General features: G+C 44.0%; 1 protein-coding gene across 1 annotated transcript in view; it reads left to right on the top strand.

Moving 5' to 3' along the window:
* DMBT1 (deleted in malignant brain tumors 1) overlaps window positions 1-17,532 on the top strand; it is a 233,323-nt gene that overhangs the window by 13,629 nt on the left and 202,162 nt on the right. The window contains exons 10-13 of the mRNA XM_064269899.1: window positions 2,531-3,004; window positions 3,968-3,997; window positions 13,441-13,460; window positions 15,189-15,660. Of these exons, the coding sequence (XP_064125969.1) occupies window positions 2,531-3,004; window positions 3,968-3,997; window positions 13,441-13,460; window positions 15,189-15,660 (996 nt within the window). The remainder of the gene's footprint in view (window positions 1-2,530; window positions 3,005-3,967; window positions 3,998-13,440; window positions 13,461-15,188; window positions 15,661-17,532) is intronic.

The following is a 17,532-nucleotide window of genomic DNA, read 5'->3' as shown; positions in this document are numbered from 1 at the left end:
AATTTTAGGAGTATCTCATCTGAAGGGAAAGGGAGATGGGTCTTCCTAGAATAATTTCTGAGGGTTACTGTTTGCTGCTTAGGTCAGGGGCTGAAGCCCTGGCACTTCTGGCCTGGCCAGCCCAGGGCAGTGGCTACCATAGTCTGGGCAGAAAGCCCTCAGGGACAGAGGTACCTGTTCTGTCACAAGACGCCAGTGCAGCTGCTGGAAGCAAGTGGAGATTTTTATGGACCCCTGGCCATGTCTACTCGGAGGCACACGGGCAGCATCGGCTGGGGGTGTAAATATGCTGTTTCCTCAACATTGATTCCATTTGAGACTTCTCTGTGAAATGCATCTGTTTGTCTTTCTCTTTCTCACAGCTGCTGTTCCCAGCTCCACACACAGGCCAGGTGAGTCCACAACATCTTACAGGGGATGTCCCCTCCCTCCCTGCCCACCTCAGCCCCACCCTTTCCACACTCTACAACCCCTCCTCCACTCCTCTCTGCAGATGATCTGAGACATATCGTTTCTTCCATCATTTTGTCATGGCGCTGTTCACCACCATACTTCTTATGTATACAGTCATTGAGATTCAAAAAAGCAGAAAGGTTCAAATTTGGCATTTGTTTCCCTTAGAAAGACATATGACAGAGAGCAGTTTCCAGAAGGCAGTCTAAGCTAGCTTTCTTATTAGGAGTCCTTGCAGGGGTCCATATAGTAACCTAGTGCTAGTCTCTGGTTATACCAGCCCAGGCACAAGGAGACATGATTCACTCAGTTGCAATCTCTCCCTGCACTCGGTAGGGCTGACCTAAAATTCAAAGAGAGCCTTCATTGCCCAGTTTATCTTTTTCTTAAAACTTTTAAGTTTACTTCTTTAGATTGGGGAGACCAAACAACCCCTTTTATGGTAAGCACTCTTTGGTTTCTTCTTGGAATTTAAGATTAGTTATCATAGACGGTAGGCCTGGGTGAAATTTATCCAGTTGCTGGCTTTTCAGAACTGGATCTCAGGTTCTATTGCCCACGTCCTCCCAAAATCATGTCTGGATGTATACTCGTTGGAAGCTGATAATAATTAAAGGGATAGTCATGAGATGGCACATTCTAATTTGAAAGTGATGGGAACTCAGTACTCAAACTAGTTTAGCCTACAAGGGGATAACTTGCAGTTGCCTCATGTAACTGGGAAGTCCAAGTGTTCAGACTTCAGGCACAGATGGATGCAGATGTTCTAAGGAGGTCGTCAAGGCTTTGAATCTTTCCACTTGTCCTACATCTGCTTCTCTAAGGCTTCTGTCTTAGTCAGCTCCTTCCCCCGTGTTAGGAAAGATGGCAATCTGTGTCCCCCAAGTCTGTCCCTTACCAGCTTAGCCACCCCAGGGGAAAGACTCAGCCATACTTGAAACCCCTTAAAAAAAAAAGTCCCAAGGAGGACTCTTTTTGGCCTGGCTCAGCACTTGTGCCTTTGCACAACCAGTCACTGTGGTGAGGCGTCCAGCCAGCATGATTCACTCCGCCTGAGTCACGTCTCCACCCTCCTGGTTCAGTGAGGAGGCAGGGGGTGGAACTGGAATCTTTGCCCCGCTCTGACCATTTTTGCATGTGAACAATAGAGTTTCTCCTTGTTGGTTCAGTGGAAGACATGTCAGTGCTGACATGAGCATTCTGAAAGATGTGCACTGGTAAACTATGAACTGCTAAAGGGAATAATTTTAATGCCAGTTTTCTCGGTCTTTGTAACATTCTGTGCTCCAGAGAGAAGGGGCAGAGTCTGTGCTGGTAGTTGTCCCAGATTTTGAGAGGTGTGACTCCCTCCCTCATCTACTCACAACCGGGGAGGGTTGCCAGTGGCCACAGATGCATTGGCTAGTACCTGTCAGCAAAGATAGGCAGGACAAGATTTGCTAATGCAGAAAAACAAATCACAGTCTTAGAGACTTGGGTGGAACCAGCCTGACTTCTGACCTCCAGGGACTTTCATAGGTAAGCTCCTGAGAAGTAGAGACCTTTCGTGACTTATGCAGGACAAACAGCTGGAGAGGGGAAGAGTCCCAATATGAGATTCAGGATCTTAAAATCTGACTGGCCCGATGGGATCTGGTATATGAACCTCTTCCTACAATTCATAAGTCTACTTTTTTCCTCCTACAGAGACATGGCCCGTCACATCCACACCTACAATAACAGCAGGTAAACATTCTCATTCACTGTCCTAGAAGCTCCCTATGTGCAGAGTATCATAATTGGAGTCTGAGTCTTGAGAAACAGGGTTGACAGTGACAGGTATGAGCTCACGGTGGGAGGAACTTTCTGAGTAAGGCATCCGGGCTGAAAATGGTAAAGCCTCCTCTTTGTCCACCTGTGAGTGGGTGAATCAGCTGGAAGATGACATCTCCAAAGAGCCAGGTCCTAAGTCTCTTCTGGAACCCATGCTGGTGTCCTGTCTTTGTATGTTCTCTCTGGGTGTTCAGTGCAGACCCCAGTGGCTCTTCAAATCCGTGTGATTCCTTGCAATCTTGGTCTCTTAGGTGATTGATTGTAGCTTTGGGAAGAAAAGGTGTAATGTGCTCGCCAAGCAAATTTGCCTGGGTCAGTGTCTGTAAGGTCACTGTCCTTGGCCAGAGCCCAGACATGGTCCAGGAATTATCCCAAAGTTTAGACATCAATGAGAAATTCTTGTGCCCTCTTCCAGAGACAGATTCCGGTTTGGCTCTGAGGCTGGTGAATGGAGGTGACCGGTGTCAGGGCCGTGTGGAGGTTCTGTACCAAGGCGCCTGGGGCACCGTGTGTGATGACCTCTGGGACACCAATGATGCCAACGTGGTCTGCAGGCAGCTGGGCTGTGGCTGGGCCATATCAGCTCCAGGAAATGCCCTGTTTGGTCGGGGTTCAGGACAGATTGTTCTGGACAATGTGCGCTGCTCGGGACACGAGTCCTACCTGTGGAGCTGCCCCCACGGAGGCTGGCTGTCTCATAACTGTGGACACAGTGAGGATGCCGGTGTCATCTGCTCAGGTGGGCCTCGAAGACATTAGACTCCTTCTCTTGGAGTGGGATTTGCTCAGAAAGAGAGTGCTCTTATATTTTGATTTTCTTACTCAAAACCTTTTCTGTATTCTCTTTCCCTGAAATTTCATTTGCTTTCCACCAAGAATTGTGAAATTTTCTTGAACTGCCAGGTGCTGAGTTGGTCAGTTAGGACAATGAACCAAACAGGAAGTAATAAACCTTTTTGAGTTACTGTGACATGTGAACAAGGGCCAAAAGAAAAAAGCATCGGCTCCCCAGTGTTCCATTTCACCCCATGTAACAGCACTGGGTGAGGTTCAGCTGACATGTGGTGCAGATGAGAGAAGTGTCTCACTGCCCAGGAACCCACAATGAAGGCTTTTTATGGACCCAGGGAAGGAGAAAGGGAAGACCTAGGAATGGAAAGGAGCTGGACCTGTCTTTGGCAAAGGGCCTTAGCTGAGGTCACTGATAAAGAGAAAGCTGGGCTAGAAAAGCAGATATGCATATGAACACGGCTGTCTGAAGGGGGAGGGAGGCTGAGTCCTGGACGGCAGTCCCTGCAGTGCACCAAGCCTGGTGGGAGGGGAAGACAGTTTCCCCTAGGAGGTCTGCAGGCAAAGCCTGGTGATTACCTATGGCTGGGCCTGGGAGCTCACGTATAGTCAGTCTAGCTGACTCAGTGAATTGCCAGAATATGCAAGGGAGAGCGTTGGTCTTCAGTCAACTCAGCCAACATCATCCAGACACAGGACTAATCCCCTTAAGTTTGGAAAGAATGGACAGAATCTGCCTGGGCTTTTCCTGGTGCCTCCTTCTCACAAGGGGAGGTGGATGACAAATGCCCCACACTCCATGCAGGGTACAGAGATGGGCTTGGTTTCTGACTGGCTCAGCTTCTTCAATCTTTCCTTCCTATAGGGACATCTTCTGATCAATTCATCTGATTTGACTTTCTCTTTCTCACAGCTTCCCAGAACCAGTCCACGGCCAGGCCAGGTGAGTTCTGCTGCCCCTTAACTCATGGTTGTCCCTCTTTTTCCTGCTCACCTCAACAGTTCCCAACTGGTAGCCACAGGAAGGGTCTGTGTAGTTATTTTTGCCTCTCCAGAACCTTCCCTGATAACTTTAGGGTATGTAGCTGGTATCAGTTGAGCCCACAACATATTGGTCCTCTTGTCTGGTTTGGTTGGGTAAAAACATTCTGGCGCTAAGGGTGCATTGCTAAGCAGAGCTGACCTTAAGTTTTATGAGTAGAAGAAGGTTACACTCATGTCTCTTCTCTGCTTGGAAGCCTTGCCTGGGCCAAGATTTATATGTGAAAGGAAAACAGAGATTTCTTATGTCATATACCCAAGGCAAAAATGAACTGATACTTTTACCAAAAAAATAACCTGTCAGAAAATTGTGATTGCTCTTTGTGTATTGTACCACATCATTGTCATTGTTGTGGTCATTCAGGAGCATGAGTTTTGCTCACTGCAGCTGTCCAGAACAGGCCACTTTCTCACATAAACACTGGTGTCTCAAACCTCACTGTCTCTGATCCCCAGATAAAGGTCTCCAGACCCATCCACTCTTTTCTAACCCCACTTTCTTTTTCTGTTCAGATTGGTGGTATCCAACAACTTTTTTCTACGGTAAGCATCATTTGTTTCTACCCAAAGCATCAAGGTTCAATGTTCTTGTCAATAGGCCTGGATGAAATTCCTGGGTTTTGTGTTAAGTCTCCGTAGTTCGTCACCTCACTGAATGTGGAGCGTGCCCTCCATCCACCACTTCTGAATTCAGTTATGATGTTTGTGTTTGCTAGTGTGGGAACTCAACTCAAAATTTCTTGACCTAGAAGGGAATTCATCTGCCACATAACTAAGAAGTTGAGTGGAAGAACTGTCTTTAGGTAGAGGTGGATTCAGAAGTTCCACGGTTGACTGTCTCCTGCACTCCTCTTACCTCCACTATCTTATGTGTGTGGGCTGATTGCACTTCTGGAAGAGAAGGTGCAATGTACTCTCCAAGCAACTCTGCCTAGGTCAGTGTCTCTCAGGTCACTGTCCTTGGCTAGAGCCTACACATGCTTCAGGTATTATCCCAGAGTTTAGACATGGATGAGAAATTCTTGTGCCCTCTTGTAGGGACAGATTCCAGTTAGGCCCTGAGTTTGGTGAATGGATGTGACCGGTGCCAGGGTTGCATGGAGGTCCTGTACCAATGTCCTGGGGCACGGTGTGGGATGACAGCTGGGATTTTAGTCATCATAGTAGGCTGGGTGAAATTCATCCAGCTGCTGGCTTCTCAGGACTGGATCTCAGGTTCTATTGTCCACGTCCTCCCAAATTCTTTGTCTGGATGTGACCTCACTGGAAGCTAATAATAATTAAAGGGATAGTCAGCCTATAACACATCCTAATTTGAAAGTGATCAAACTCAAAACTCAAACTAGCTTAGACTATAAGGGGATAACTTGCAGTTAGCTCATGTAACTGGGAAGTCCAGGTGTTCAGACTTCAGGCACAGCTGGATTCAGATATTCTAAGGATGTCGTCAAGGTTTTGAATCTTTCCACTTGTCCTAGATCTGCTTCTCTAAGGCTTCAGTCTTAGTCAGCTGCTCTCCCCATAGTAGGAAAGATGGCATCTGTCTTCCCCAAGTCTGTCCTTTATCAGCTTAGCCACTCTAGGGGAAAAGGGCAGCCATTCTTGAAATCGCTGAGAAAAAAGGCCCAGGGTAGAGTCTGGCTGAGCACTTGTGCCTTTTGCAGAATCAACCGCTGGGGCCAGGGAATGAGTCAGTCTGTTTGGCTGTGTCTGAGTCACAAGCCCACCTCCCGGTCTAGGGACAAGGTAGGGACTGAAGGTGCCCTTTGCCTCCTCTGATCATTTATGAATGGGAACAGTAAATTTGCTCCTTGTGGTTTCATGAAAGACACTGCTTTTATTTATTTATTTTTATTGTACTTTAGAGTGAAGTTTTACAGAACAAACTAGCTTCTTATTAAACAGCTAGTACACATATTGTTTTATAACATTGGTTACAATCCCATGACATGTCAACGTTCTCCATTCTCAACCCTGGGCTCCCTATTACCAGCTTTCCTGTCCCCTCCTGCCTTCTAGTTCTTGCCCCTGGGATTGTGTGACCCTTTAGTGTCGTTTCGTTTTATGGGCCTGTCTGCTGTTTGGCTGAAGGGTGACCCTCAGGAGTGGCTTCATTACTGAGCTGAAAGGGTGTCCAGGGGCCATGCTCTCAGGGTTTCTCCAGTCACTGTCAGGCCAGTAAGTCTGGTATTTTTTTGTGAGTTAGAATTTTGTTATACATTTTTCTCCAGCTCTGTCCGGGACCCTCTATTCTGATCCTTCTCAGAGCAGTCAGTGGTGGTAGCCAGGCACCGTCTGTGAGAGATACTTCTTTTATACCTCAGGGCTCAAATGAGCATTCTTTTTTTTGTAGCTTATTAAGTTGTTTTTTTGTGTATGTGTGTGCTTTATGTGAAAGTTTACAGTTCAGGTTAGTTTCTCATACAAAAATATTATACACACATTGTTATGTGACCCTAGTTGCCCTCCCTATCATGTGCCAGCATACTCCTTCTTTCCCCCTGTACTTTCCGTGTCCTTTCAACCAGCTCGCGTCCCTTTCTGCCTTCTCATCTTGCCTCCGGATAGAAGCTGCCAATTTAGTGTCAAGCTAAGAAGCAGACTCTTGACAAGCATCATTTTATGTCCTATAGTCCAGTCTAATCTTTGTCTGAACAGTTGGGTTTGGGAATGGTTTTAGTTTTGGGCTAACAGAGAGTCCAGAGGTCATGTCTTCTGGGGTCCCTCTAGCCTCTATCAGACCATTAAGTCTGGTCTTTTTACTGGAATTTGAGTTCTGTACCCTATTTTCTCCTGCTTTATCAGGGACCCTCTGTTGTGTTCCCTATCAGGGTGGTCATTGGTAGTAGCTGGGTACCATCTAGTTCTTCCAGTCTCAGGCTGGTTTAGTCTCTGGTCTCAGGCTGGTGGAGTCTCTGGTTCATGTGGCCCTTTCTGTCTCTTGGGCTCATATTTTCCTTGTATCTTTGGTGTTCTTCATTCTCCTTTGCTCCAGGTGGGTTGAGACCAATTGATGCATCTTAGATGGCCACTTGCTAGCTTTTAAGACCCCAGACACCACTCACCAAAGTGGAATGCAGAAGATTTTCCCAATAAATTTTGTTATGCCAATTGACCTAGATATCCCCTGAAACCATGGTCCCCAGACCTCTGCTCCTGCTACACTGTCCCTCAAAGAGTTTGGTTGTGTTCAGGAAACTTCTTAGCTTTTGGTTTAGTCCAGTGGTGCTGACTTCCCCTGTATTGTCTGTTGTCCTTCCCTTCACCTCAGATAATTCTTGTCTACTAGCTGGTTAAAATGGCACTGGGTTTTGGGTTTAGCTAGTTAGTGAATTCCCCTCTCCCTCCCACGTCACCCTCATAACCTTCAAAGAATGTTTTCTGCGGTGTTTAAACCTTTTCTTGAGTTCTTATAATAGTGGTCTCGTACAATATTTGTCCTTTTGCATCTGACTAATTTCACTTGGCATAATGCCTTCCAGATTCATCCATGTTATGAGATGTTTAACAATCCATCGTTGTTTTTTATCATTATGTAGTATTCCATTATGTAAATATACCGTAATTTGTTTATCCATTCTTCCATGGATGGGCACCTAGGTTATTTCCATCTTTTGTGATGCTATTGTGAACAGTCCTGCAATGAACATGGGTGCACATATATCTGTTAGTGTGAGGGCTCTTGTTTCTCTAGGGTATATTCCAAGGAGTGGGATCGTTAGACTGTATGGTAGTTGTATTTCTAGCTTTTTAAGGAAGTGCCAAATCGATTTCCAAAGTGGTTGTACCATTTTACACTCCCATCAACAGTGTATAAGTGTTCCAGTCTCTCCACAACCTCTCCAATATTTATTATTTTGTATTTTTTTTTTAATTAATGCTAGCCTCGTTGGGGTGAGATGGTATCTCATTGTAGTTTTGATTTGCATTTCTCTAATGGTTAATGACTGTGAGCATTTCCTCATGTATCTGTTAGCTGCCTGAACGTCTTCTTTGGTGAAGTGTCTGTTCATATCCTTTGCCCATTTTTTAATTGGGTTATTTGTTTTTTTGTTGTTGAGGTTTTGCAGTATCTTGTAGATTTTAGAGATTAGACACTGATCAGATTTGTTGTAACCAAAAATTTGTTTTCCCAGTCTGTAGGTTGTCTTTTTACTTTTTTTTGGTGAAGGCTTTGGGTGAGCATAAGTGCTTGCTTTTTAGGAGCTCCCAGTTATCTAGTTTCTCTTTTAGTGTTTGTGCATTGTTAGTAATGTTTGTATTCTGTTTATGCCATGTATTAGGGCTCCTAGCCTTGTCCCTATTTTTTCTTCCGTGATCTTTATCATTTTAGATTTTATATTTATTTAGGCCTTTGATCCATTTTGAAATAATTTTTGTGCACGGTGTGAGGTATGGGTCTTGTTTCATTTTTTTTTGCAGATGGATATCCAGTTATGCCAGCATCATTTGCTAAAGAGACTGTCTTTTCCCCCAATTAATGGACTTTGTGCCTTTGTCAAATATCAGCTGCTCACATGTGGGTGGATTTATGTCTGGATTCTCAATCCTGTTCCATTGGTCTATGTATCTGTTGTTGTACAAGTACCAGGATGTTTTGACTACCATGGCGGTATAATAGGTTCTAAAATCAGGTAGTGTGGGGCCTCGCACTTTCTTCTTCTTCTTCTTCAGTAACGCTTTACTTATTCAGGGCCTCTTCCCTTTCCACATGAAGTTGGTGATTTGTTTCTCCGCCTCATTAAAAATGCCATTGGAATTTGGATCAGGATTGCATTGTATCTGTAGATTGCTTTGGGTAGAATAGACATTTTCACAACGCTGAGTCTTCCTATTCATGATCAAGGTATGTTTTTCCAACTACGTAGGTCTCTTTTGTTTTCATGCAGTAGTGTCTTGTAGTTTTCTTTATATAGGTCTTTTATGTCTCTGGTTAGATTTATTCTTAAGTATTTTATCTTCTTGGGGACTATTGTAAATGGTATTGATTTGGTGATTTCCTTTTCAAAGTTCTATTCGTTGGTGTAGAGGAATTCAACTGCTTTTTATATGTTTATCTTGTATCCTGATACCTTGCTGAAATCTTCTATTAGTTCCAGTAGTTTTCTTGTGGATTCTTTGTTTTCTGTGTATAAGATCATATCATCTACAAATAGAGATGCTTTTACTTCTTCCTTACCGCTTCGGATGCCCTTTATTTCTTTGTGTAGTCTAAGTGCTCTGGCTAGGATCTCCAGCACAACGTTGAATAAGAGTGGTAATAAAGGTCATCCTTGTCTGGTTCCAACTCTGAAGGGGAATGTTTTCAGGCTCTCTCTGTTTAGGATGATGTTTGCTGTTGACTTCATATAAATGCCCTTTATTATGTTGAGGAATTTCCCTTCTATTTCTATTTTGCTGAGAGTTTTTATTATTAATGTGTTTCGAACTTTGTCAAATGCCTTTTCTGCATCAATTGGTAAGATCGTGTGGTTTCTGTCTTTTGTTTTATTTATATGATGGGTTACATTGATTGTTTTTCTCATCTTGAGCCATCCCTGCATACCTGGTATGAATCTCATTTGGTCATGGTGAATTATTTTTTTTGATATGTTGTTGAATTCTATTGGCTAGAATTTTGTTGAGGGCTTTTGCATCTATGTTCATCAGGGATCAAAAAACCAAACCCTTTAGTGACCCTATGAGAAAGAGCAGAACTGCCCCACAGAGTTCCCAAGGAGCACCTGGTGGATTTGAACTACTGACTTTTTGGTTAGCAGCCATAGCTCTTAACCACTACATCACCAGGGTTTCCTCATGAGGAATATTGGTCTGCAATTTTCTTTTTTTTTTTTTTTACCTGGTTTTGGTATCAGGGTTATGCTGGCTTCATAGAAGGAGTTTGGGAGTATTCCTTCCTTTTCTATGCTCTAAAATACCTTTAGTAGTAGTAGTGTTGACTGTTCTCCAAAAGTTTGGTAGAATTCTCCAGTGAAGCAGTCAGAGCCAGGGCTTTTTTTTGGGGGGGGGGGTAGTTTTTTGGTTACTTTACCTATCTCTCCTTTTGTTTATTTAGTTCCTCTACCTCTCTTTGTGTTAGTTTAGGTAGGCATTATTTCTAGAAATTTGTTCATTTCCTCTAGGTTTTCAAACTTGTTAGAATATAATTTTTCATAGTATTCTGTTATGATTCTTTTAATTTTGGTTGGGTCTGTTGTGATATCGCCCATCTCATTTCTTATTAGGGTTATTTGCTTCCTCTTCTGTTTTTCTTTTCTCAGTTTGCCCAATGGTTTATTGATTTTGTTTGTTTGTTTTCGAAGAACGAGCCTTTGGTCTTGTTAACTCTTTCAAGTGTTTTTCTATTCTCTATTTAAGTCTGCTCTATTTTTTATCATTTGTTTTCTTCTGGTGCTTGAGGTCTTCATTTGCCGTTGTCTATTTGCTTGAGTTGTAGGGTTAATGTTTTGATTTTGGCCCTTTCTTCATTTTGGATGTGTGTATTTATTGTATAAATTCACCTCTGATCGCTGCTTTTGCTGTGTCCCAAAGGTTCTGGTAGGATGTGTTTTCATTCTCATTTGACTCTGTGAATTTCTTTATTCTTTCCTTAATTTCTTCTATAACCCCACAGTTTTTGAGCAAGATGTTGTTCAGTTTCCAGTGTGTTTTTTTCCCCCCTCACTTTTTCTGTTATTGATTTTTACTTTTATGGCCTTATGGTCAGAGAAGATGCTTTGTAATATTTCGATGCTTTGGATTCTGTTAAGGCTTGCTTTTTGGCCCAATACGTGGTCTATTCTGGAGAATGTTCCATGTGCTTTGGAAAAGAAAGTATACTTGTCTGCTGTTGAATGGAGTGTTCTGTATATGTCTATGCGGCCAAGTTGTTTGATTGTGGCATTTAGATCTTCTGTTTCTTTATTGAGCTTCTTTCTGGATATTCTGTCCTTCACCAAAAGTAGTGTGTTGAAGTCTCGTACTGTTATTGTGGAACTGTCTATCTCTCTTTTCAGTACTGTTAGAATTTGTATTATGTATTTTGGAGCCCTGTTATTGGGTGTGTAAATATATATTATGGTTATGTCCTCCTGGTGTATTGACCCTTTAATCATTATTTAGTGTCCTTCCTTATCCTTTGTGGCAGATTTTACTTTAAAGTCTATTTTGTCAGAAATTAACATTGCACTCCTGCTCTTTTTTGATTGTAGTTTGCTTGATATATTTTTTTCTATCCTTTGAGTTTTAGTTTGTTTGTGACTCTGAGTCTAAGGTGTGTCTCTTGTAGGCAGCATATAAACGGATTGTGTTTTTTAATCCATTCTGCCACTCTCTGTCTCTTTATAGGTGCATTTAATCCATTTACATTCAGCATAATTATTGATAGGTATGAGTTTAGAGGTGTCATTTGATGTCTTTTTTTGTGTGTGTTGTTGACAATCTCTTTGTTCCACTTCGTTTTCTGTGCTGAGTTGTTTTTCTTCATGTATTTTCTTTTCATCTTTTTCATTGTTATTGATTTTGTATTTGTTGAATCTTTTTGTTTTTCTTGTTTTTTACTTTGATGTCTAGGATTGTTAGTTTCCTTTGTGGTTACCTTAATATTTATCACTATTTCTCTAAGTGTAAACCAACCTTTTATTTTTTTATATCCCCTTGACATCCTTTCCATATGAAAGACCTTTGACTACATTTTTTAGTCCCTGTTTTTTGTTTTAATGTCATCATTTACATATTGATGTCTCTGTTTCCCTATTTTCAGTGTTTTAGCTTTATTTTTGTGACTTCCCTATCTAGGTTGACATCTGGGTGCTCTGTCCTGTGTCCTAGTCTTGAGTTGTTGTCTGAAGTTATTGATTTTCTAACTGGAGGACTCCCTTTAGTATTTCTTGTAATTTTGGTTTGGTTTTTGCAAATCTCCTAAACTTCTTTTTATCTGGAAATGCCCTAATTTTGCCTCCATGTTTGAGAGACAGTTTTGCTGAATATATAACTTTGACTGGCAATTTTTTTCCTTCAAGGCTTTATATACATCATTCCATTGCCTTCTTGCCTGTGTCATTTCTGCTGAGTAGTCTAAGCTTAGCCTTATTGACTCTCCTTTGTAGATGACTTTTTGTTTATCCCTAAAAAACAAAACAAAACAAAACCCACTGCTGTCGAGTCAATTCCAACTCATAGCAATCCTATAGAACAGAGTAGAACTGCCCCACAGAGTTTCCAGGGAGTGCCTGGCAGATTTGAACTGCTGACGCCTTGGTTAGCAGCCATAGGACTTAACCACCATGCCACCAGGGTTTCCTGTTTATCCCTAGCTGCTCTTAAAATTCTCTCTTTATCTTTGGTTTTGGCAAGTTTGATTATAAGATGTTTTGGTGACTTTCTTTTGGGATCTGTCTTTGTGGGATTCGATAGATATCTTCTCACCTTTCATGATATCAGGGAAATTTTCTGCCAACAAATCTTCAACAATTCTCTCTGTATTTTCTGTTATCCCTCCTTGTTCTGGTACTCCAATTACTTGTAGGTTATTTCTCTTGATAGAGCTCCACGTAATTCTTAGGATTTCTTCATTTTTAAAAATTCTTTTACCTGATTTTTCCTCAAATAAGTTGGTGTCAAGTGCTTTATCTTCAATCTCACTAATTCTGACTTCTGTTGGCTCAATTCTGTGCCTATGACTTTCTATTGAGTTGTTTAATTTTGAAATTTCATTGTTAATCTTCTGGGTTTCTCTTTGACCTCTTTCTATGGATTCTTGCAGCCTGTTAAATTTGTCATTATGCTCTTCTATAACCTTCTTAAGTTCCTCTATTGCTTTATCTTTGTGTCCCTTGGCTTGTTCTGTGTTTTGCCTGATCTTCTTCCTGATCTCTTGAAGAGTTCTGTATATTAATCTTTTTTATTCTACCCCTGGTAATTCCAGGAAATTCTCTTCATCTGGAAGGTTTATTGATTCTTTGTTTTCAGAGCTTTCTGAGGCCATTGTTGTCTGCCTTTTTATGTGATTTGATATTGACTGTTGTCTCCAAGCCATCAATAAGTTATTATATTTATTTATTTTATGTTCGCTTACTGTGTCTTAGCTTCTTGTTTTGTTCTGATATGCCCAAATAGGCTGCTTGTGTGAGCAAGTTTGATTATTGGCACCTTTGAAGCTCTAACATCCTGTCACCCAGTGGTTAGATCTGTTACTAGGTATGTGAACCCAGGAGTCCATTTACTTTTCTTGTATGGATTCAGCTCAGGTGTCCAGGTAATCAGTCACCAAGTGTGTGGTGCAGGCTCTCACCTACAATCCTAGATGGGCAGGGGTAATTCGTGTAGGCACAGGTATCTGGCTGCAATCACGTGCTGACCCACCAGTTTTCAGGCCCCTGCCGTGGGTGAGTGAGGACCCTGCTTAATAGGCAGAGTGGTGTGAAAAGTCAAGAACTTGCCACTCCACCATATAGCTGATACAGTTGAAGTTAGGCTTCAGGTATATACCCTGTTGTACTGTGCTGAGGGCCTACGCTGTTGAAATGGGCCCACACGGGTCTATGCAGGGGTGAAAGGCATTCAATGTCCGTGGACCCCTTATGCCTGTGCCTAGGCAAAGGAGCTGTGCCTGCCCTTAGTTCCCAGCTTAGGGGAGCTGGTAGATTATTTTTTCTTGTTTCTTAATTTGTTTCCTCTCCAAACCTGGGAGAATGGCTCAGGGTACATTATAGGTCTTACTTCCATCCCAGAGCACGTGGCAATCTCTGAAGCTGGCCTGGGACCCAATGCAGAGTGGGGAGGTACTGGGCAAATGGGAGAGTGATTTTTCCCAAAGGAATGTTTTTTGATCCGCACGGTAGGTTAGATGTATGTACTTATTGATGGCTGATTGAGTGCCACTTTTCACTGGTTCTGGAGGCTTGAGTAGATTCTCTGCTGCTCAGTCTCTCCCAATGTGGAAAATGCATCCCGAACACCACTGCTTGCCTCACGACTTGCACCAGCCAGCCTGGCCTGCAGGGTGCCAATTCCCACTGGGTCAGGCCTGGCAACTCCTCGCTGCTTCTGAACCGTGTCTCCCTCCCCCTGCCACTCAGTCCAATTCCTCAACTTTGCTTTTGATGTTCAGGGCTCCTAGGTTGTCATATACAGTCTATTCACTTTTTTGGGGCGGGGGGAGTCTTTTTTTTTTAAGAGGAACCACAGGAAGCATCTGACTACCATCTTGGCCCACCTCTGATTAATCTCAAATGAGCATTCTGAATGATAAACTATGAACTTCTGCCTGAGGGAATAATTTTAATGCTGGTTTTTTGTCCTCAGTCCAGGGTCATCCTCAGCAAGGCCACATCTTCTCCAGAGAGAAGGAGCATTGTTCATGTACTGGGAGTTTTCCTGGCTCTTGGGAGGTCTGATATCCTCCCTCATGTACTTACATCTTGGTGATGAACACAGGTGCATCATCCAGTAAACTGTCATAAAAAATAGGCAGGAGAAAAGTTGCTAATGGAGAAAAATAAATCACAGACTTAGAGATTTGGATGGTACCAGTCTGACTTCCTACCTTAAGGACATTTCATAGATAACTTCCTGAGAGGTAGAGACCTTTGTTGACTTGTACAGGACACATGGCCTGTGATGGTCAGAGTCCCAGTGTGGGATTCAGGGCCATGAGGTCTAAATGGCCCCATGAGTTTTGGCATATGAACCTCCTCCTACAATGTCTAAATCAACTTTTTCTCCTCTATTTGCATTCTGCAGATCCACAGCCCTTAACATCCACACCTGCAGTAACAACAGGTACATATTCCCATCCGCCATCCCTGCAGCTCCCTATATGCAGAGTATCCATGATTTGAGAGTCATGAGGAACTGAGTTGACAATGACATGCATGAGCTCAGGGAGGGGGAACCTTCAGAGTAAGGCATTGGGCCTCATCTGGGTAGGTCCCTTGCTTTGTCTATCCTGAGAATAGCTGAATCAGCTGGAAGAGCCAGGTCCTAGGTCTCTTCTGGAAGCCATGCTGGTGTCCTGTCTTGGTAGGTCCTCTCTGGTTATTCAGTGTAGGCCCTAGTAACTCCTCAAATCCATGTGATTCCTTGCAACCTCATTTTTCAGGGGGATTGAGTAGAGGGGGAGTGAAGGTATAATGTGCTCTCCAAGCAAATTTGCCTGGGTCAGTGTCTGTCGGGTCACTGTCCTTGGCCAGAGCCCAGACACACTTCAGGAATTATCCCAAGGTTTATACATCAGTGAGAAATTCTTGTGCCCTCTTCCAGAGACAGATTCCGGTTTGGCCCTGAGATTGGTAAATGGAGGTGACCGGTGTCAGGGCCGCGTGGAGGTTCTGTACCAAGGCTCCTGGGGCACTGTGTGTGATGACCTCTGGGACACCAATGATGCCAACGTGGTCTGCAGGCAGCTGGGCTGTGGCTGGGCCATATCAGCTCCAGGAAATGCCCGGTTTGGTCAGGGCTCAGGACAGATCGTCCTGGACGATGTGAGCTGCTCAGGACACGAGTCCTACCTGTGGAGCTGTCCCCACAGAGGTTGGCTCTCTCATAACTGTGGTCACTATGAGGATGCTGGCGTCATCTGCTCAGGTGGGTCTCAAAGACATTAGGCTCCCTCTCTTGGAGTGGGGTTTGCTCATGAAGAGAGTGTTTTTGTATTTTGTTCTTCTTACTCAAAATGTGTTCTATATTTCCTATTTCATTGAAGCCTCCTTAGCTCTCTGCCAAGAGTCGTGGGTAATCTTTCCAGAACCTCCAGGTGTTGAGGTGGTCAATTAGGTTAAGGAAGCAAACTGAAAGCAACAATCAAGACTTTTTTCACTTACTGTGAAACATGAAACGTAGGCAAGAGGAAAAAGAGAAAAGCTCTGGCTCCCCAGTGTTCCTTTCAGGGTCAGACAACACGCAGCACAGATAGGGGAAATATCTCCCTGACTAGGTGTCCCCAACAAAAGCCTCTTTATGGACCTTGGGAAGAGAGGGGAGAGGGTAAAGAGCAGAAATACACCAAGTCAATCAGGGAATAGCGTCTCAGCTGAGGCCACTTATAAGAAGGCATCTGGACTAGAAATGCAGATATGCATAAGACATGGCTGGCCAAGGGGAGACGAGCCCTGAGTCCTTGACTACAACTCCCTCCAGAGAACGCAGCACACAAAGTCTCGCGAGGAGGACAGCTTCTCTCAGGAGATTTGCCAGGCAAAGCCTTGTAATCGCCTACGGCTAGACCTTAAAGATCATACATAGTCAGTCTGGCTGAAATATTTTGCTTAAAACATGCAAGGCAAAGGGTTGGTTTTGGATCAGCTCAGCCACCATCATTCACACACAGAGCTAATCAATCACCTTGAGGTTGGAAAGAATGGACAGGATCTGACTAGGCTTTTCCCGGTGCCTCCTCACAACGGGAGGTAGCTGACAAATGCTCCACCCTCGGTGCAGAGTACCGGCAGTGGCTGAGTTTCAGATCGGCTCAGCGTCTTCAGCCTTTGCTTCCCACGGTGGCATCTCCTGTGCAATCCATCTGATTTGACTTTGTCATGGGTGTCCCTTTTCTTCCTGGTTACCTCAACAGTCCCCAACCAGGAGCCACAGGAGGGGTGTGTGAAGTTATTTTTGCCTCTCCAGACCCTTCCCTGAAAACTTTAGGGTATGTAGGTGGTACCAGTTGAGCCCACAACATGTCAGTCCTCTTGTCTGGTTTGGTGGGATAAAAATACTCTGGCCCTCAGAGTGCATTGCTAAGCAGAGCCCAGGCTTTTCTTCCTAATCTGTCTTAGTCTGAAAACTTTATTAAAGCCTGTCCACCATGGGCAACCCTGCTGGTATGAAATACCAGTAGCACAGCAACATGCAAGCCACCACAGTATGACAAACTGACAGACAGGTGGTGTGCTGTGATGCTGATGTCCCCCAAATAATGATGTGGAGGAAGCACAATGGGAGAAGCATATTTAGGCACTTAGGCTTTCTCTTGAGGACAGTAACTCAGTGGGCCTGTGGGGGGGGCGCTCAGTCATGGGGTCTGGCTGTGAGCCATATGGGTGGGTCCCTGCCCTTGTTCAGGCCACACTCCTCCTGGCCACACTTTTGTGACTGACACTTTTCTTCTCTCTCTTTGTAGGGAGCTACGTAACCACACCTGGTAAGTACCGTAATTTCGTCTAACCTCCGGCTGCCCCTCCTTCTGCTCTCGCAGTGGCTGCTCTTTGGGCTGCTCAGGGCTTGTCGCTCACCCTCTGAAGAGTTTGCTATTGCACCCTCCATGAGGGGCTGGGTCCCTTGCAGCCATGTCCCAACCCGAGGAAGGTTGGGCCTCTCTCTGGCTGCTCTCACTGTGAGCTTCCCTGGAAAACTTCACTCCTCTCCAGACGTTCACCCCTCTTCAGAGGCCTGGCAGCCTAAGGCCCAAGGAGAGGTCTGCTGCCTGTGTGGGGTACTCCTGTCCTCCCAGACACCATG

The sequence above is a fragment of the Loxodonta africana genome, chromosome 16, assembly GCF_030014295.1.
Source record: "Loxodonta africana isolate mLoxAfr1 chromosome 16, mLoxAfr1.hap2, whole genome shotgun sequence".
NCBI lineage: Eukaryota > Metazoa > Chordata > Mammalia > Proboscidea > Elephantidae > Loxodonta > Loxodonta africana.
The sequence above is the reverse complement of the archived record's forward strand: the minus strand, read 5'-3'. Positions and strand labels throughout refer to the sequence as shown.